The 21,102-nt window shown below is 45.0% G+C and overlaps 1 protein-coding gene across 1 annotated transcript in view; it reads left to right on the forward strand.

Moving 5' to 3' along the window:
* Positions 1-7,234: 7,234 nt before the first annotated feature.
* The window catches only part of LOC143989756 (gastrula zinc finger protein XlCGF66.1-like), a 99,215-nt gene continuing 85,347 nt past the window's right edge, over positions 7,235-21,102 (forward strand). Inside the window, exons 1-5 of the mRNA XM_077490028.1 lie at positions 7,235-7,529; positions 7,618-7,741; positions 7,858-7,955; positions 8,337-8,513; positions 8,637-8,778. Coding sequence (XP_077346154.1) covers positions 7,506-7,529; positions 7,618-7,741; positions 7,858-7,955; positions 8,337-8,513; positions 8,637-8,778 — 565 coding nt within the window. The 5' untranslated portion in view covers positions 7,235-7,505. The remainder of the gene's footprint in view (positions 7,530-7,617; positions 7,742-7,857; positions 7,956-8,336; positions 8,514-8,636; positions 8,779-21,102) is intronic.

The following is a 21,102-nucleotide window of genomic DNA, read 5'->3' on the forward strand; positions in this document are numbered from 1 at the left end:
TTGCTTGAGGCTGATCCAGTAAAAACAGCTAACCAGGACAACTGGCAGCAACACAGGCAGACTGTCCGGGTTAATGAAAAGGTAGCCAATGGCCTACGTGATACTGGTGCCACCATGACCCTACTGCAGGAGAACCTCATCCCAGAGAGCCAACACACCGGAGACACTGTAGCTGTAAGGGTAGCAGGTGGCACCGTTTTCCGGCTACCCATTGCCATGTTCCCCTGGATTGGAGGGTTGGTTCGGGACACGTGAATGTGGGGGTGATGAAGGATTTGCTGGGGAATGATTTGGCCCCCCTCATTTCTGCTTACACCCAATAGGCCCTGCTGAAGCTAACCCAGTGACTACCCATGCCCAGACCTGTGCTTTTGGAACCGGCCCGCTTGCTGCTGAGACCCAAGTAAGACTATCTTCCCCGACATATACCTTAGATTGGGCTCCCCTAGGCTGGGATACCCCAGAGGCATTTGGGAGGGAAACCCAGGAGGACCCAGCCTTACACAAGTATAGGGCTAAGGCAGATACTCAGAAAAGGGGAATAGATGGGGAGCTTTATGAATGGGTTGGGGATAGACTGTATAGGATCCCTAAGCCATCACCGAGAAGTAAAGCCCCTTTGCAGAAACGACAGCAGGTGGTACCTAAGAAATATCAGCTGGACATTCTGCGAATCGGGCATGATGTAACACTAGCAGGACATCTAGGGTCCTGTCGCACAGCCCATAGAATTACACAGAATTTCTTCTGGCCTAATTTTAACCAGGATGTGCAACACTACAGCAAAATGTGTGACACATGTCAATGGGTAGGTAAGCGGGGGGACCACTCTAAGGCCAGACTTATGTCCATGCCTATTATTGGGGAGCCTTTTTACCACATAGCCGTTGACATTGTGGGTCCCTAGGCCAGGCCTAGTCCATCTGGGAAGAAGTATATTCTCACATGGTGGACTACGCCACCCGTTACCCAGAGGCAGTAGCTATGTCCAACATTGAAGCAGAGACAGTAGCTGATGCCCTGGTTAAGATATTTGCTAGAATGGGGTTCCCTAAGGAGATTCTCTTTGACCAGGGACCCCAGTTTACCGCTGTGCTCCCCCAGCAGTTATGGAAGGTGTGTAATATTAAGCCCTTGCTGAGCTCACCTTACTACACCCAGACTAATGGTCTCTGCGAGGTCTTTAACAGGACCCTCAAGCAAATGCTGAGGACCTTTTTGGACGCTTGCAGAGACTGGGAGACATTCCTGCCTCACCTGTCTTTTGCATACATAAAGGTACCCCAGGAATCTACTGGGTTCTCTCCCTTTGAGTTACTCTATGGGAGAAGGGGCTGCGGAGCCCTCAATCTCATTAGAGGACACTGGGAGAGACAGAGCAGGAGAGGACCCCCATAGTGCCCTATGTTCTGGAACTCAGGGACCGCATTGGAGCAACTGTCTCTGATGGTAAGGAAGAATCTCCAGGCGGCCCAGGCGAGACAGAAGAGATGGTACGATCGGGGGGCCCAACAGCGTATCCTTCAGCTTGGGCAGAAGGTCTTAGTACTCAAGCCTGTGAAGACTGACAAGATGCAGGCATCTTGGCAGGGCCCATATAAAGTAGTAGCCCAGGTATGTGATACTACGTATGCTATTGACAGCTGTACAGAGGAAAGAATCCAGCAAATCTTTCATATGAACATGCTGATGGAGTATCAGGAACGGCAGGAGGATGTTGCTGCAGTATGTGCCCCTGCTACGGACGACTCAGAAAGTTTACCCCTCCCTGACTTACTAGAGAGAGAGCCCCAGACTGACCTCTTTAGCCTCGTACAGCTAGGGTTAAGTCTCACAGAAAAAGGAACAGGCTAATTGGCTTCTGTGAGAGAAACAGGCGACTTTCTCCCAAAAACCGGGCTACATGACCCTGGCTGTGCATAAGGTAGAGACCCCTGGACAAGAAACCCTTCGACAGCCCCCTACTGTATCCCTGAAGCAGTCTGAGAAGGAATGCAGAAGGAGATACAAGAGATGACTCAGTTAGGAGTCATTGAGCCCTCTGACAGCCCTTGGGCATCGCCTGTAGTCCTGGTGCCTAAGAAAGATGCAACTACCCGGTTCTGTGTGGACTACAGGAGACTCAATGAGAAGACCACCATTGACGTCTACCGGATGCCCAGGGTAGACAAACTGCTAGATTGTATAGCCAGGGGATGTTATTTAACTACAATAGACCTGTGTAAGGGCTATTGGCAGATTCCCATTGACGAGGATGCTATGTATGGTGGATAGACTCCTGAATGGCTTTCAGGATTTTGCATGTGCATACCTGGATGACATTGCTATCTACAACAGGTCTTGGGAGGAGCACCTGGTTCAGGTACTGTTGGTTCTGGACAAGATTTGGGCTACAGGCCTGACCTTGAAACCAGACAAGTGGCATCTTGGTATGGCGGAGGTGCAGTACCTGGGACACCGAGTAGGGTGTGGAAACCAGGGACCAGAGCCAGCCAAGGTAGAGGCAGTAGCTGGCCCACACCCTGTACTAGGACCCAGGTAATAGCCTTCTTGGGGACTGCAGGGTACTACTGACGTTTTGTCCCTGATTATACTGCTATTGCCAAGCCCCTGACTGACCTGACGAAAAAGAATTTACCTAGGCAGGTCCTGTGGTCTCCAGCTTGTGAAGCCGCGTTTCTAGTCCTCAAGCAAGCACTTGTAAATGCCCCTGTCTTATCTGCACCAGTACCTAACAAACGTTTCCTTGTCCACACAGATGCTTGCATGTTTGAACTGGGGGCTGTGCTGAGCCAATTTGGGGAGGACAGAAGAGGACACCCTGTCACATACCTGAGCAGAAAGCTATTACCCCAGGAAGTGAGCTATGCGGCAATGGAGAAGGAGTGCTTGCCCCTGGTCTGGGCCCTTAAAAATTTGAACCCTTATTTGTATGGACAGGAATTTTCATTAGTTATCGACCACAACCCATTGGTCTGGCTTAACCGGGTCTCAGGAGACAATGGCAGGTTGCTGTGGTGGAGCTTAGCCCTGCAACCATACAACTTCACCATCAGCTACCGACCTGGTAAGCAAAATTTATGAGTTGACCCGAGAAGGATCAAGCCGGGTCTGCCGGAGTGTCCCCCAAAGAGGGAGCCATGTGACGGGAGTCACTTTTGGGCGCAGGGTGACCAAGAAAATAAAGAACCCTGTATCTGCCATATTAGAAATAGTGGCTGATTCATAATGCTGGGACAAATACTGTTAGGAGATGCTGATGTCAATTCCAGCCACCTGTCTCTGCCTGTGTCTGCTAAATTGAAAATGAGTCTAGTGTGGCTTCTCTTTCAGCCATTGTTGTCTGGGCTAATTAACCCTGCAATTGTATGAAGGAGTTCTGTATTGAGATGTATGACAATGTGTATTGTATAGTTGGTGAGCTAGGAGACGTGAAGTCTGTCCTAAAGGTCATGTCTCTGAGTCACCTAGGCTGTCTAAAGGATTAGATAATTATCTCATGTTAATTAGGTTTCTGGTCTGAGGTTGTACTTTCATCCTGCTGTATATATTTGTGTGAGATCTCAAAATAAAAATTCATTCCTGTTTGAACCTCAAGACAGAGCCTCGTCTCGTACTTGGGGGAGAATTATTCATATGGTTTCTTTTTCGGCTGATTGAAGTGTTTGGTAGCTGCCTTTGGGTTTGAAAATAATTGGTCTAAAATATGTATGGATAGTCTCTCCCTCCAATGCCAAAGGGGGGGTCTCGTCAACAAACTCTTGGCCTCCTTCTGTATATAATTCCTCCAAAATCTCCAGCATTATTATTTATTATATTATATTATTTATAAAAATGGCCTGGTCATAAAGAGGGTAAATCTTCCCGAGGTGAAGTGGTTTAACCAAAAATTAAAGTTACACAAAAGCACATAAAATCTCTCCCCCCAAAAAAAAATGTTGAGGCCCCCCACCTCCACATATACACACATATGAATGTAAACACAAGTGTCGGGGTGCCTACACGTGAAAACATTTATTGCGATACATATGTTACATATCACCGCACACGCCGGAATGAGAGTGATAATTCCATCCCAGACCTCCTCCATAACACTAAACTGATGACCTATAGGGGGCTTTTGAACCATCCCCTATAGAAAATATAGGGTAAAGGAATTTGTTGCCATTCAGGGGCGCACACAAATTTAAGGTGTGACATGTTGAGTATCTATTTACTTGGTGCAACCTCATCTTTTATATTTTACCAAAATTGGGTAATTCCTTGCATTCCTTTGCCCTAGAATTAACTTTAGTGTATTTGTGGTAATATTGTATGACATAAAAAATTGGAACTTACCACTATTTCATTCTCTAGGGTGTCTGCTTTCCAAAAATATATCATGTTTTGGGGTTTTTATGTAATCTTTAGGCCTACAATGATTTTTTAAACATGTGCAGAAAATGAAAAAAATTTAAGAAAGACCGTGGCAGCTAAAGGATTAAAATTGATTTAAAAAAATAAAAAATCTGGAGATCACATGATTCCTGTGGAGGGCGGAGCTCCAATCTGCAGCCAGATACTGTCAGGAAATGGCGATGTGACTGGAAACATTGTTTCTAATGTCTATTGAATGTTTGTTACATTAAAGTTCATTAAACAAACCAAAAAAAGCAAGTTTCCTGTCAAATGTGGAGCTCCACTCTCGGGAGACGGAGTCTCCATTGAAGACAGGAAGTGATGTCAGGTACAGACAGGAAGTGATGTCAGGTACAGACAGGAAGTTCCGGGTGAGAGGTGAGTCGGGAGGAAGTAGAGAGAAGACATTGCTGGAAGATGTAGTAGAGGAGGTAATAAGATCTTATTTTCTATTTACACCCAGTAACCCCCCGTCATGTCCGTCCTCTTCCTCCATAGTCACTCTGATGTCTTTTATCTCCAGCAGATGATAATACACACATATATAGTGTGGAAACCTAGATTAACCCCTTCAGGGGGATCAGTTGATGATGAATAGTGGTGGGCTCCGGTGTGTTGGAAATCCCACATTCCCGATCCCGCCAGGAAGCCGACACTGCACAGCGCTAATCACAGACAGTGAGACATTTCCTGGTCCTCAGCTGTACAGATCAGGAAATGTCTCATATCTTCCTTCCAAATTTGGCTATACATGGTTCAGTTTTATCGTTCATCCAGCGGGATGAGAGGAAAACACTGAAGTGATTCCCCCATCCACACATTGGAGGGGGATGGGGGAATCCTCCCCCCTGCACTATTGTATTCTGACAATGGGGGGCGCTCCTCCGCTCTTAGAATACACAGATCAGTGATGAAGCTATTGGCTGCAGGTGCTGATGGAGTGACTTTTATCCGGCAGTGACCACACATGGATGGAAATGTGACCGATCCCTGCTGAACCAGCTGAATTTCCATGTCTCTATGGTCACCATAAGTCGGGGCTCAACAAATCCCAGGTCACCATGGTTACTAGAAATGGCGTCCTGGCTCCCGGGCTCTTGTCAGCCCATTCTCACTGTTGGTCTGAATAATGTTTCTGCCTGAAACCTGGACACATTATTCAGATAGGAATGTTGCTCGGAGCAGGGCCAGGCGGGAGGGGAGGAGGAGATGATGGCACCTGACCTGTGAAGTCAGGGGTGGACTGGACAGGACAGCGGCATGAGAGGACTCATCTCACTGAGCTCCCGCTGCCGATCTTTCTCCTTTCCGCGGCCGCATTACTGTCACTATCGGCTCCTGCTTCCTCCCGTAGCTGCCTGTGTCTCTGCAGAGCCCTCCGGCAGAACAGAGAGGAAGGAGCGGGACCGAATCTCCAACATGGCGCCACCTCGGCACTGCCACAAAGATCCCCACAAGGTGCTGAGAAACAGGACTACAGGGTCCTTACAGGAGTAACCAGGACAAGTCTGCAAAGCAGCCAGCTAAGAGACCAGCCAGGGAGGGACATGCTGCTTTATGTACACAAGATGTCCTCTCCATCCACTCTGCTCTCACACACTGCTGGGGGGGATGTACAGGACATGCAGGAGGACACAGGGGAGGGGGGATTGTACTACTGTCCTGCACTCTGCACCCCATGTCCTACACCTTTCTACTGCACCCTCCACCCCATGTCCTGCATTCTGCACCCACTAACTTTTTACAGCTTTTAACTCTCCTACATTCTAAGCAGATTTATCAAGCCCCACCTTAAGTGACTTCCTCCCCTCCCCCTCATCTCCTTCATTATGTAAGTCATGCTGAGATCATCTCCCATTAGGTGAGCAATATTTTCATTTGTCTCTGAGCCCCTTCTTGCTATTCCTCGTCCTGCCTGTTGTTTCCTTGGATTGATTTTCTGTGTAGTGACCCCGGCTTCATCTCTTGGATGCGCTCGTCTGTTGCTTGTCCTGACCTTTATCCTGATTCCTGGATCTCCTCCTCATCTCTCTTCCATATCCTCTTACACAGCTTTTTTCCACACCTGCAGTGATCCTGGGGGGTGGAAACTTGGCACCAGCACTCAGCAAAATCCATCCCCACCATTTGGAGAAAATTGTCTGCTATTTACACTCCGTTCCTCCGCACGTCACCTGATCACATGAGAGCTTACTTTCACAGATTCCTGACAGATTTCTGTATGGTAAAGGTCAAAGTTCACTCTTCAGTTTAGGAGAGGAAGGACGCACCCAGGAACAGTGATTTGGTTTACATGGGAGCCTCATATAGAGGACCCCTCAAATCTCCCCCTCCAAATGTCCCTCCATCCAGAGTCTATATGTCCTATGACATCACACTGACCTCACAGCTCCTCCTCCCAATGTCCCTCCATCCAGAGTCTATATGTCCTATGACATCACACTGACCTCACAGCGCCTCCTCCCAATGTTACTCCATCCAGAGTCTATATGTCCTATGACATCACACTGACCTCACAGCTCCTCCTCCCAATGTCCCTCCATCCAGAGTCTATATGTCCTATGACATCACACTGACCTCACAGCTCCTCCTCCCAATGTTACTCCATCCAGAGTCTATATGTCCTATGACATCACACTGACCTCACAGCTCCTCCTCCCAATGTCCCTCCATCCAGAGTCTATATGTCCTATGACATCACACTGACCTCACAGCTCCTTCTAGCAATGTTCCTCTTTCTGACTTTTTTTTTCTGATGCTCTTAGGATGTGGGCGGACCCTTGGCATCCTCACTAGCAAAGTAGAAATGTTGGCCTGCATTGTATGTAATGACATCAGAATGCCTTCTACAAGCTTTTATCCTGCATAGTGTGGGGGTCCTGTGTGGGAAAATCATATCTCAGTCTGAAGTGGGGCTTTAATAAAATGGAGACCTGAATGGTGAGGTGAGGAGGATTCTGGGAATATCATTTGATTTTACTATTTGTGTTCAGATCTAGAGTTTTCCTCCTGTGAAGTCTGGAGATCATATGACCATCACATTGCCTCCACCTCCCTCCCTGATAGAATAGAGAAATACAAAGAAGATTCTAGAAGTCACCAAGAAGATGATGGAGCTGCTGACAGGAGAGGTGAGGAGGATTCTGGGAATTGTGGGACATTATCCAGTAACAGACAAGGGATGTGTCTGGATGGTGACTGTATCATTGTGTGTGTCAGGTTCCTATAAGGTGTCAGGATGTCACTGTCTATTTCTCCATGGAGGAGTGGGAGTATTTAGAAGGACACAAGGATCTCTACAAGGACGTCATGATGGACAATCAGCCGCCCCTCACATCACCGGGTAAGAGGAGACTTTATTGTAAAGGAGAGAGCAGTACGGAGGCTCCACCTAGATCCCCCATCATCTGATAAACACATAGAAACAATGTATTCAGTCAGTGTGTGTGTTTCCTACAGATGGATCCAGTAATGGGAACCCACCAGAGAGATGTCCCCGTCCTCTGTATTCCCGGGATTCCACACAGGAAGGTCACACCATCCCCCACCATCATCAGGTAGATGAGGAACAATCACTGATAGTATCATTAGGATCTGTACATTATCTGCATTGTTACCATTGATGTCATTTTTATTATATATTCAGAGTGGAAATCTGAGAGATTCTAAAGTTGAGGTTAAAGAAGAGATAAAAGAGGAGGATGATGAGGATGGGGTGATGGAGGAGTCTCTAAAAGAACACAAAGATCTGTACCAGGACACCATGGTGGAGTCACCCAGCTACAGAAACCCACCAGAGAGATGTCCCCGTCCTCTGGATTCCACACAGGAAGATCACACCATCCCCCACCATCATCAGGTAGATGAGTGACAATTATTTGTAGTTCTGATTTATACACAGCATGATTGTTACAATGAATGTTTTATTATATATTCAGAGTGGAAACCTCGGGGATGATAATATTGATGTTAAAGAAGAGTATAAAGAGGAGGATGAGGAGTATGGAGTGAAGGAGCCACCTAATACCAGGAACCCACCAGAGAGATGTCCCCGTCCTCTGTATTCCTGGGATTCCACACAGGAAGGTCACACCATCCCCCACTGTTACCTCAAGGTTGGTGGGATGGAGCATCTAGAACATGGACTCCTGGAGACAATGTGTGGATTTTCTATGTGATGTCACAATAATAAATCTTCTATCTTACAGATGATATTCTCTCTCATTTTCTTGGTTTAGAGTGGAGATCCAATGGATATAGAATTTGAGGTGAAATCAGAAGAAGAAGAGAGGTATGTGAGGGATGATCAGCAGTCTATGGAGGAGGATGGAATAACGGGGACATTTATAGAGGAGGACACTCCTACAGAGATCAGCACAGGTGGGTCATTAACACTAAATACCTCCCTCCACCCATACTGCTCACTGATTGGTCCAGAGTAGGGCGGGGGCTGGGTGATATCAGCCTGTAATCCCCTGGTCACTTTCCTGAGCTGTGTTCCCCGTCCTGTATTCCTGGATTTCTCTCCGATAATCTTCCTTCTCTGTGCTGCCGACACAATTTATGTATCTAGACTGGATTTATGGAGATTCTGGGGATCAGCTGGCAGCAAAATGTTCATTTTCCCCATAGATGTTACTAGATCTAGGCACCTGGGGTATGTGATTTGGGTCTTCTGCCCCATACCCGGGTATGGCAAGATCTCTGACAGAACAATCCCCCCAGGATTACTTGTTGTGTTGTCTGCTGGCTGTGCCGGGTGGAGGGATATGTCTGTATAGTCTCAGACCCAAGTCACTGAGTGCAGTCTCAGGAGATGGGAGGCAGCGGTGTGGGACCTCTGCAACTTGTCTCATGTAATCATTTCATCTTCCACTGATTACTGAATACCAATATTATGAGTCCTGACCCTTACACTGTATTCTTTATATTCTACATTACATACTCCTGACCCCTGCACTATATACTCTATGTTGTACATTACATCATTCTGATACTATATAGTCCTATCTGTTGTATCTTATACAATATGTTGTACATTACATAGTCCTGACTTCTGCTCTCTCCCCTCCCCCCACTGCTATATATACACATAATATGTATTCTCTTTTGTTACACCCATTTCCTACCAGATGGATATTTTATATCTGATGATCTGATTGGTTCCTGCTGTGCTCCAATCTGCTCATGTCTAGTAATAATCTTTGTATTTCTATTTTAGTAGATGGACGGGAGATGAGGAAAACCTCAGAGGATTGTCTCACTTTGTCTCCAGACTGTAAAGTAGAAGATGAGGACATCACACAGTATAGTCCAGGAGAAAACCCGACTACCTCAAATGTCCATCCGGCACCACACAGTGTAGATGGACCATCGTATTCCTCTTATCCTGAGGAACCTCAGACTGTGAGGGACGGGGCCGTCCTTCCAACAGAGAAGAGCCTTTCCTGTACTGAGTGCGGGAAGTGTTTCCGTTATAATTTAAATATTTTTTTATATTTATTTTGCATATAAGATCTCACACAGGGGAGAAGCCTTATTCCTGTCCTGAGTGTGGGAAATGTTTTTCACAGAAGTACAGTCTTTACAAACATCAGAGATCTCACACGGGGGAGAAGCCGTATTCCTGTCCTGAGTGCGGGAAATGTTTTTCACAGAAGTGCAATCTTTACAAACATCAGAGATCTCACACGGGGGAGAAGCCGTATTCCTGTCCTGAGTGCGGGAAATTTTTTTCACAGAAGTCCCATCTTTCCACACATCTGAGATCTCACACAGGGGAGAAGCCGTATTCCTGTTCTGAGTGCAGGAAATGTTTTTCACAGAAGTCCAGTCTTTACACACATCAGAGATCTCACACAGGGGAGAACATATTCCTGTCCTGAGTGTGGGAAATGTTTTTCAAATAAGTCCCTTCTTTCCACACATCTGAGATCTCACACAGGGGAGAAGCTGTATTCCTGTCCTAAGTGTGGGAAATGTTTTTCAAAAAAGTCCAGTCTTTCCACACATCAGAGATCTCACACAGGGGAGAAGCCGTATTCCTGTCCTGAGTGCGGGAAATGTTTTTCACAGAACTCTGATCTTAATACACATCAGAGATCTCACACGGGGGAGAAGCCGTATTTCTGCCCTGGGTGCGGGAAATGTTTTTCACAGAAGTCCAGTCTTTACAAACATCAGAGATCTCACAGGGGGGAGAAGCCGTATTCCTGTCCTGAGTGAGGGAATTGTTCCTCACTGAAGTCCTGTCTTCCTGTACATCGGGGATCCCACACAACCCTCGAGGTGTATTAGTGCCTTGAGTGCGGGAAATGTCTTCTATATGAATGTTGCTGGACATCACAGCTCTCATGTGGGGAAGAAGCACACCCTGATATACACCTCAGATATACTCCATGGCTGATCTCCATCATGGAAGAAACAGTTGATAAGGAGATCAGAGATCACCAAAGACATGGATGAAGTGTTGTACCGTGTCGGCCATTGATAGCAGTAGAAAAATAAAAATGTAGTAATTTCCTCTCATTTTGTAGCTTTTCTAAATATAAAAAAAAAATCATTGAATGAATGAATGAATGTTGCTCGCATTCCTCCCGCTGTGAGGTCATTTTTTTTTGTAATTCTAAAAACATGTTATGTTAAGAGAGGTGAAGTCCGATGGCACAAAGGCCTTGGAATACACAAAGGGGCAGTGACTCCAATCATCAGTAACATGCGATTGTAGAAACAATATTCAGCATAATAAAGACTTGTGAAATGTGTTGATATTCGGAGACTGTGACGGGGCGTCTTCTCTCTATGGACAACATGTCAAAGAAAGTCCAGTAATAATTGTAGGAAGTGTGTACTGAGATGTAGTCTTGGAAGAAAAGAGAGGCGGCAGAACAAGCCCCGGAATCTAAAGTATCCCTCATATTTTATTTCATACAATGATTTCCTATTACCATTGGTTCCATCTAGTGGCACTAATGTGGTATTGCTCTAATTTTCCAGATGGAGGTATTTCAGAAAATGAATACTTATTCCAGTCTCTAGATGGAGCTGGCGATCATAGGAAATCACATCAATACAATTATATCACACATTTATAACAGCTGGGACAATGCTTGTCATGCTCTTCCAGCACATTTTCTATTTATAGTCCCCTTAGCTTCCTTCATCAGGAATGATTTCATACTAATACCTGAGATCATACACTTATCAGTACAGTACACACTGAAGGACATAAGTTAGAGAGCATGTAACCCCAACACGTCATATTCCTGATATGTGCCTGCTGTCCCATGTACTGGTATGAAGAACTCTCCTCTTCTCTTCGTATTGATTCCTTTGTGTGAAATCTCTGGTGATCCTGCCACTCCCTCTGCTTTCCTATTAAAAACTGATCACACTAGGCATGAGCACAGTGTGGTCAATGTGCGGGCTGTACTGAGAACTCAGCCTGCTCTCCTCCAAAGATTAGACTTCTGCTGGCACATCTCATCTACTGGGAAGACCAGTGTACTGCTTTTTATCTCTCCCAGCTCTCTATGCAGTTGATAATAGAGGGTATGTTATTACTTATAAAAAAGGGGAAAAAGGTATATAAAATATTTGCATTTGCCGGTGTGTGCAGTAACTTTTTTTATTAATACATTTTAGTAGAATTTTTAAGTGTGATCTCTGGTGGTAGAATTATTCCTCTCACTCCGACATTCGTGGTGATCCCTCACATGTGTGGTGCAATCACGCTCTACATACACATATACACAGTATGGGTGCGTTTACAGGTGTGTGCGGGGCAATGGGGGTCACTTTTCATTTTTTTAATATACATTTTGTCTTTTTTTTTACTTGTTTAATTTTTTAAATAATTTTTTTATAATTCATATTTTTTAAATTGTTTATTATTATTTTTTATTCAACTGTATTTCTATCACAAGTGGATAACAAACTCCCCATGTGATATCATTGGGCAGGTGACAGGTCCTTTTAATGAGACATGGGGGGTGTCTCATTAAACCTCTACCCTCCAATGCACAGATGGCGCTCAGTTAGATATTTCCTTGGTGGTATCATCCGGGAAATGAGGAAACAATGAGGACTGCCGGCTTCATTCAGAGGAGTTCGGGGGATGGACGGTCACCAGTCTCCTCTCTCTTGGCTTCCTTCCTGGATGTGGTCTCAGGTTCCCAGGATGAGCAGGAGAGCCCAGGAACCACACTTGGTGGGGGGACCGGGCCATCTGCAGTGTAAATGGGATCAGGCAGATCTACAGCCCCCCCGGATCACTCTTAAGGCCCATACACACGATCTGATTTTTTGACAACAAACATGCAAATTAGCTATTTTAAGGCAACATCCGACCCTGTGTACGCCCCTTCGGAAAAAAAATGACAGTTTTCATCGGACAAATGTCCGCTCTGCAAACAGACAAACTTTTCGGCAACAAAAGTCCGATGGAGCAAAATCCGATGGTGTGTACAGAAATCCATCGGACTTAAGTCCAAAGTACAAACACGCATGCTCAGAACCAATGCAAAAGATCAGACAACAATACAGAAGTTGACCAAAGGGTGGCGGTAAAGAGCAGAAAAACGATGTGATTTGGTGAAAGTTGGCTGAAAATGTCCTGCCGTGTTTATGCAATACAAGTTCACGGCCAACACCCTTTGGACAGAAATCCACGGAAACGTTTGTTTGAAGTCCATTCGTGTGTATGAGGCTTAACTGTGTAGCTGGGAGACGGATGAGCCTCTGCTCCAGAGTGATGGCTTGCCGCATGCAGGTATCCTGCCTGCTGATATAAGGGGAAAGCAAAGCCAGCAGATGGTGAAAAACGGGGTCCGTCATCCGGAGATAATTCCTGAAATCATCAGGATTATTCTCACGGAGCAAAGGCATGTGCGAGAACTGGTCACACTGGAGCAACCAATTCTTGGTCCACAAACTCCTCCTTGCCCTGTTTATGGACCAGACTTGTGTCAAAGCTAAAAGCCCAACACCAAGCCCCTGCACAGCACGAACTCTACGACGAGTATGTATGCAAAATATGGCTTGAAAACGGTCAGCTGGTCAGAACGGACAACAGAAAGCACCGATAAACAGCAAGGCCTGAAAGAACGAACTGAAAACCAGAAACGAGCAGACAATAAGCAATGAAAATCAAAGCGTATTATACCAAAATATAGTCCACAATGAGCATTGAATGCTAACTGACTACACACGCTGATAATCAGATATGCATCAAGCACAAACTGAAGAGCAGTAACGATCTGAAGCACAAATCTGAAAAGCGCGAATCGTCTCTATCCAAACTTCTACTAACATGCGATAAACACGAGATCAGCAGAAGGAGTCCAAAGGGTGCCGGACGTGGTGCTGAACTTCCCTTTTCTAGTCCCATCGTACGCGGCTTTCGTCACCGCGTTCTTGCCAACCGGAAATTCCAACAACTTAGTCTGACCATGTGTATGCAACACTACTTCCGGACCACTTCCGGACTAAATCCGTCGGAATTCATCCAACGGATTTGGTTGTCGGAATGTCCGACCATGTGTACAAGGGCTTAGAATTGGATTAGCTATATGTGTTGAACCATAGATTCATACTAAATTTATCTTAATTTAAAAATGAGTCTTGGTTAATCTACCAAGTTTGTATATGGTTAACAAAATTGTCCATATACTGTAAAAGAGGTTTAAGCTTGAAGGTCTTTGTTTTGAGAAGAAATCACATGTTAAATTCAACAACTAGTGTGTTTTCATAAGTCTATAGAGCAGGGGTGCCCAACCTTTTGAAGAGTGAGGGCCACTTAAGCGACTTGGTAACCGGTCACGGGCCACAATGAGCAGAGCGGGTGGATGGCATGTGCAAATGCAGAGCAGAAACGGACACAGCCCAAAATACTTTTTAGCACAAGTCAGTTTATGTCTGCCACTACTTAGAGGTGAATGGAGTGTCCAATTGGTTGGTCTGTCGGACTGACCATGTGAAAGGGGTCCAGGGCTGCTTTCACACTGATTTGCTGCGGTTTACCCACACCACGTGTGCAACGCAATGTACCTTTGGCTTTCCTGAAGTTTGCAATAGACTTCTATTATATTCTCTAGGTTATATAATAATAGAAGTGCAGGTAACATGCAGGTAAACTGCTCTGTACCTGCGGATCAGTTTGAAAACAGCCTAGTAACCACTGCAGAAAAGTTATGCCCATATATACACTGTGATTTTAGTAATAAACTGACCTTTAATAACAGTATTCTTTCTATTCTATCCCAGAGCAGGAGTTTGCGGGCCATATCAGAGGGCTCCGCCACTGGTTGTAAACCCCTGCTATAGAGCCACAGAAAGCTATTTACTAAGCCATCATGAAGTTTGAAACATGATATTTTGTAACAAGAGCTTATAGTAAAATTTCTCATCATCTGTATCACCCATATATTTGAAGCTATATCTTTTTGTATTATCACCAATTATATTTGATATTATTTTACACTGAAGTTTTAGTTAATAAATATATATATTTTAGCACATCGCTGTATTCATTCTTGTCTTCAAACTAGCATGGATAAACCAATTTTTATTTTTTTGGTTGATTTGTGGAAAGATGTGAAAATATCCTTAACTATAGATTTTTGCATAATTCCATGAATATAATACTGTTTATTTATTTCAGTATAAATATCTGACAATATTTATTTAAATTGGCTCTGTACAATGCTTTTGTGTTGTACAAAACAACAGGAACAAGCGGATCCTTCCTATAGTTTCAAGAAGTGATTGTTATATCCCCTTTTGTATCCAGAAGGTGCTGTGGCCGAAATCCAGATGCAGTGACCCAGCTGCATGAGAGGCATTTTCCTGATGTCTTTCCCGGTACCCCGACCCAAAGAGCACCACAAAAAATATGTTGTGTCTGTAGCAGATGCAAAATTAGGTGTGACACCCATTATTTCTGTTCCTCCTGTCCTGGGCAAACTGGTCTCTGCATCCAGGACTGCTTCCGTCGTTACCACACAGTAGTGAAGTATTAGTTTAGGATAAAATATTAAAAAAGGGGGGAAGCTTGCAACAGGATTATACAAATAATAATGGAAACCATAATATTAAAATATAATAATGTTTATTGGAAACATGATTAAAATCAATAATAGGACATAACAAATTGTTGGGTTATGTTGAACATCTCCATTATAGGGATCATATATAGAGGGTTCCAGTTGAGCAGAGATTGAGTGGTCGTTTATTATCCCAACATGTTTTGCCTTGTGGCTTCATCAGGGGATATATAAATCAGCCAATAATTGCCAGGAGGACACCTCAGAGACCCCAAAGAGGGTCATCCACTGTTGCAATTATGATGAAGAAATAATACATTTTATAATCTACTTGCAGAGATGTTAAAATTCAAGTAGGCCTCAAAACAGATGAACCACAGTGTAGATGGACCATCGTATTCCTCTTATCCTGAGAAACCTCGGACTGTGCGAGACGGTGCCGTCCTTCCAACAGAGAAGAGCTTTTCCTGTACTGAGTGTGGGAAGTGTTTCTATTCTAAATCCCATCTTATTGTGCATGTAAGATTTCACACAGGAGAAAAGCCGTATTCCTGTCCTGAGTGCGGGAAATGTTTTTCAAAGACATGCAATCTTTCCATACATTAGAGATCTCACACAGGGGAGAAGCCATATTCCTGTCCTGAGTGCGGGAAATGTTTTTCAGTTAAGTCCAATCTTTACACACATGAGAGATCTCACACAGAAGAGACTTTGCCGGACTCTGCCAGACTTTGCAGCTGAGGTCTGCCGGACTTTCTGAACGAGCGGACCTGCCCACACACGACTGGACTTTGCCGGTGGGCTAGGTCTGGCGGACAACCCGCCAGACTATGGCGGGAGTCCGCCTGACTTTTGAAATGAACAGACTTGCCCACACACGGAGGTAAGTCCGTTAATTTTGAACGCAGCTCTAGGTAGATGGGACTAGCGAAGGTGAGTGAGCAAAGTGAATGTCGCCCCCTCCATCGACACATTGCTAGCCCCGTCGCCTGGTATGGATTTAAAGGGGAACCCCTACGCTGAAAAAACGGTGTGGGGGTCCCCCCAAAGTCCATAGCAGACCCTTATCCGAGAACGCAGCCCGGCCGGTCAGGAAAAAGGGGTAGGGAGGAGCGGGCGGCCCCCCTCCTGAGCCATACCAGGCCACATGCCCTCAACATGGGGGGCCCACCCCAAAGCACCTTGTGCCCATGTGGATGAGGACAAGGGCCTCTTTCTGACAACCCTGGCCATTGGTTGTCGGAGTCTGCAGGTGAGGGGCTTATCGGAAACCGGGAGCCCCTTTAATAAGGGGGCCCCCAGATACCAGCTCCCACCCTATGTGAATGAGTATGGTGTACATTGCACCGCTACCCATTCACCTGGTGAAAAAAGTGTAAATAAAAAAACAACACAAATTTTTAAAATAATTTAATAGACAGCTCCAAGGGTCTTCTTCCGTCTTAGGGGGGTCTTCTCGCCGGACTCCTCCACTATCTTCTGCTAGCTCTTTAACTAACGGAGGAGCCCGGCTTTCTTCTTCTTCGTTGCTGCCGCCATCCGGGGGTCTTCTTCCGACTTCGGGGTCTTGTCCCGCTCTTCGGTTCTTCTTGCCGGGCCTCCGCTATCTTCTTATAGCTCTTTCGCTAGTGTTGGACCGGTCTTCTCCTCCTCCGCAATGGCAGGGACGTGTTGTGCGGCAACTTATATAGGGACAAGGGGTGGGGTCACCGGGTAATGTCACATTGTGACCCCGCCCCTATGATGTCACAGTCCCTGAGGATGCTTGTCCCTATATAAGTCGCCGCACAACGCGTCCCTGCCATTGCGGCTAGAGAGAGCGTCGTGTCACAAGGAAGAAGAAGTAGAGAAGAAGGAGGCGGCGACAGAAGACCGGGCCAACGCTAGTAAAAGAGCTATAAGAAGATAGCGGAGGCCCGGCAAGAAGAACCGAGGAGCGGGACAAGACCCCGAAGTCGGAAGAAGACCCCTGGACGGCGGCGACGACGAAGAAGAAAGCCAGGCTCCTCTGCTAGTAAAAGAGCTAGCAGAAGATAGCGGAGGAGTCTGGCGAGAAGACCCCCCAAGACAGAAGAAGACCCCTGGAGCTGTCTAATAAATTATTTTAAAAACTTGTTTTTTTATTTACACTTTTTTTCACCAGGTGAATGGGAAAGGGGTATATCGTACCCCATACTCATTCACATAGGGTAGGGGGCCCGGTATCTTATTAAAGGGGGCTCCCAGATTCTGATAAGCCCCCCGGCCGCAGACCCCAACAACCAACGGCCAGGGTTGTCGGGAAGAGGCCCTTGTCCTCATCAACCCCTTTCCTGACTGGCCAGGCTGCGTGCTCAGATAAGGGTCTGCTATGGACTTTGGGGGAACCCCCGCGCTGTTTTTTTGGCGTAGGGATTCCCCTTTAAATCCATACCAGGTGACAGGGCTAGCGAGGTGTCGATCTCGCCAATGGAGGTCCCGCCTACCTGGAGCCACGTTCAAAATGAATGGACTTTTCTCCATGTGGACAAGTCCGTTCATTTCAAAAGTCTGGTGGACTAGCACACAGACGGCGGATTGTGATTTTGAGTCAAAACTTCTTTCTAAGCCCGCCAGACTTTTGGAAAGAAAAAGTCCGCCGGAGCCTACACACGGGCGGATTGTCCGGAGGACTCTGGTCCACCGGCCCAAGTCCGCCGGATAGTCCGATCGTGTGTACCCGGCATTAGAGGTCTGTTTTTAAAATAACTTTTGGACAAATGTGAGAAGCGATCAATCCAGTCTTGACAAATGTTGGTTGTATTTTCCTTCATACAGTACTTTCCTAGGATAGTTTTCTCTCTCTAGTGCCCATAGTGCAGTATTGTACTATTCTTTCTTTTTTGAGGCATTTCAGGAAAAATGTCACATTATGGCCCCTCGATGGATCTGATGATCATAGGAATCACGGTATTAACTTAAATATGACAAGAAATGTGTGATACTTGGTGGGCAAATCCATGTCACATTCTTTCAGAGTTTGTTTTATAAATAGACTATTTAATTTCCTTTGTTAGGCATGGTTACATGAGTACAGTACATATCTAAGAATGTAAATTAATTAAACCAACCATTGATTTATAACAGAAGAAACTCTACTGGCTGAATTCATATTTTCCATTTTAAATCAATGTCAAACTTTTGACCAGCACAGCATATCGCCTAATAACATTTGTTTTTTACCCCCATTCACACAGAAGGAATGTACATGTATTTTCATTGGGTGAATTATTATGTAAATTATTTATGAATAGACCCCTAAATGTCAGGAGACGTTTATATAAAGATGGGAAGTATGTAGCAGATAAATGAATAGACCTCCTAGCAATGTTATTACCAGGCTGCAGCTATGGGGCGCTCTAATGTTTAGAGTGTGACCACAGCAGAGTGATCCCATCTAGCTCACATTAACCCTTTCACTGCCAGAGCTGGTTTTCCATTATTTTTGCACACATGGTAATATGGAGATTTTGGACCTGAAGATTAGATCAAACCTCCAAACATATATTTTCTGAAAGCAGAGGCCCTGGAAAATAAAATGGTGGTAATTGTTAAGGTGTTCCTCATACTCAAATTTTACCTTCATATCCAGGTTTATTTTCTACTTTCTATGGTGTGATCTTTTCTACAAAACTTTGTTATAATAATGAGGAGGTCAGAGACAGCAGACATAGTACAGGAGATGGTCAGAGACTGCAGACATAGTACAGGAGACGGTCAGAGACGGCAGATATTGTACAGGAGACGGTCAGAGACTGCAGACATAATATAGGAGATGATCAGAGACTGCATACATAGTACAGGAGACAGTCAGAGACTGCAGACATTGTATAGGAGATGGCAAGAGACAGCAGACTGTTGTGAATTCGTGAAGAAATACATTTAATATTCACTGTCAGAGATGAGAGATATCAGTAGGCCTCAAAAAGTGGATGAACTATAATGTTGATATTATTGAACTGTTACACTTTTGGAAACCTTTAAAACAAAATACAGGATCTCACACTTTTTGTTTTCCCAAATGTTCAGGGGATTAGTTATCTGTAACTTTTACAAACCCTGTGTTAAAACAAGAGACTGGAACAATGGTAGCTTTTGTCACCAAACAAAAAGATGTGTACTTATTTTGTTCCTTAGATTGAGAAGACCAAACTTGCATAAGGAATGATCACATGGAAATAGCCCTTAACTAGAAAACCCCATTGTGCTCAAGTGAAGACTGTTTGGACAATATACAACCATGAAGACAAAATTCAATAGCCGACACCTTGTCCAACAAAACCTATTGTGTGAATTGTAGGGACTTGAGGACACAGCTAAGCTATCTAAACATTTATTGGACTGCTCAAAGTTAGTGTTGAGCGAACCCGAACTGTAAAGTTCGGGTTCGTACCAAACTTTTGGCTTTTTGGGTCCCGAACCCAAACAATTGACTGTATGTTGGGGTTCGGGTCCTGTGTTCGGCAATGTAATGGCGCATTTTAAAAAGCCCTGCAGCAGCCAATCAACATTCCTTTAACTGGTGTGCCCTTAGAAGCCATCACAGCCATGCCTACTAATGGCATGGCTGTGATTGGCCAGTGCAGCATGTGACCCAGCCTCTATTTAAGCTAGAGGCACACGGCACAGCACGTCACTCTGCTTTAGACAGTGTAGGGAAAGGTTCCTGGCTGCTGTTAGGGAGAGAATACCATAGGAGTCTTGATTCTGAAATCTATTCTAATTAGTCAGCGATTTTACACTGCACTGAGAGAAAAGATAGACAGTGTAGGGCAAGGTTCCTGTTGCTGCTTTGAGGGTGAGAGAATTATCTAGGAGTCCAGATTCAGAAATGTATTCTAATAACTCAGCGATCTACACAGATTTACCTGGTTGGGTTGCAATGCACAGTCTTTTTACACTGCCATGAGCCCAGTGCCAGAGAAAATCTAACTTTTATCTGCAAGCTTTTTTTTTAATAGCATTTTTGCCATTTCTGCAGCTCTAAGATACACGTTTACATACTCTGGGTGTATTCTGCTATTGCAAAAACACCCATTTAGTGCAAAAAAAACAACAACTTTGCAGTGTTTTCTGCATATGTGGAGGTGCGTGTTACACAATTTATATATGTTTCTTCTATTGTGCTATTTAAAAAATTTTTTTAGGGCAAAAACATTTTTTTTAATAGCATTTTCGCCATTTCTGCAGCTCTAAGATACATGTTTACATACTCTGGGTGTATTCTGCTATTGCAAAAACACCCATTTAGGCCAAGATCCTAAATTTTGAAAATATGAGAACGTCAAAGAAGGGACATGGCTCCGGTTGTGGTGATACTGGTGGAGCTCCTGTTGCAGGGAGAGGGTTGTGCGTGGTTGATCTGTGCCAGCTACACGCACAAGTGAAACACCTTCCTCAGGTGTGAGTAGACAACAGAGCCTGCAGCGGTATTTGGTTGGGCCTAATGCGGCTGTATGAATGTTGAGGCCAGGACAAGTACAGGCGATAGTAGATTGGGTTGCTGACAGGGCCTCCTGTTCCTTGACATTTTCCCCTACCCAGTCTCCTGATGAAAGATCAGACTTGGCACCTGCAGCCGATGTCCATCAGTCTTTCACATCACCCACTTGCAAATCAGCCAAGCAGTCTGAGCCCCAAATCA

The sequence above is a fragment of the Lithobates pipiens genome, unplaced genomic scaffold (assembly GCF_037356315.1).
Source record: "Lithobates pipiens isolate NorthernLeopardFrog02 unplaced genomic scaffold, aLitPip1_a1.2 Scaffold_18, whole genome shotgun sequence".
NCBI lineage: Eukaryota > Metazoa > Chordata > Amphibia > Anura > Ranidae > Lithobates > Lithobates pipiens.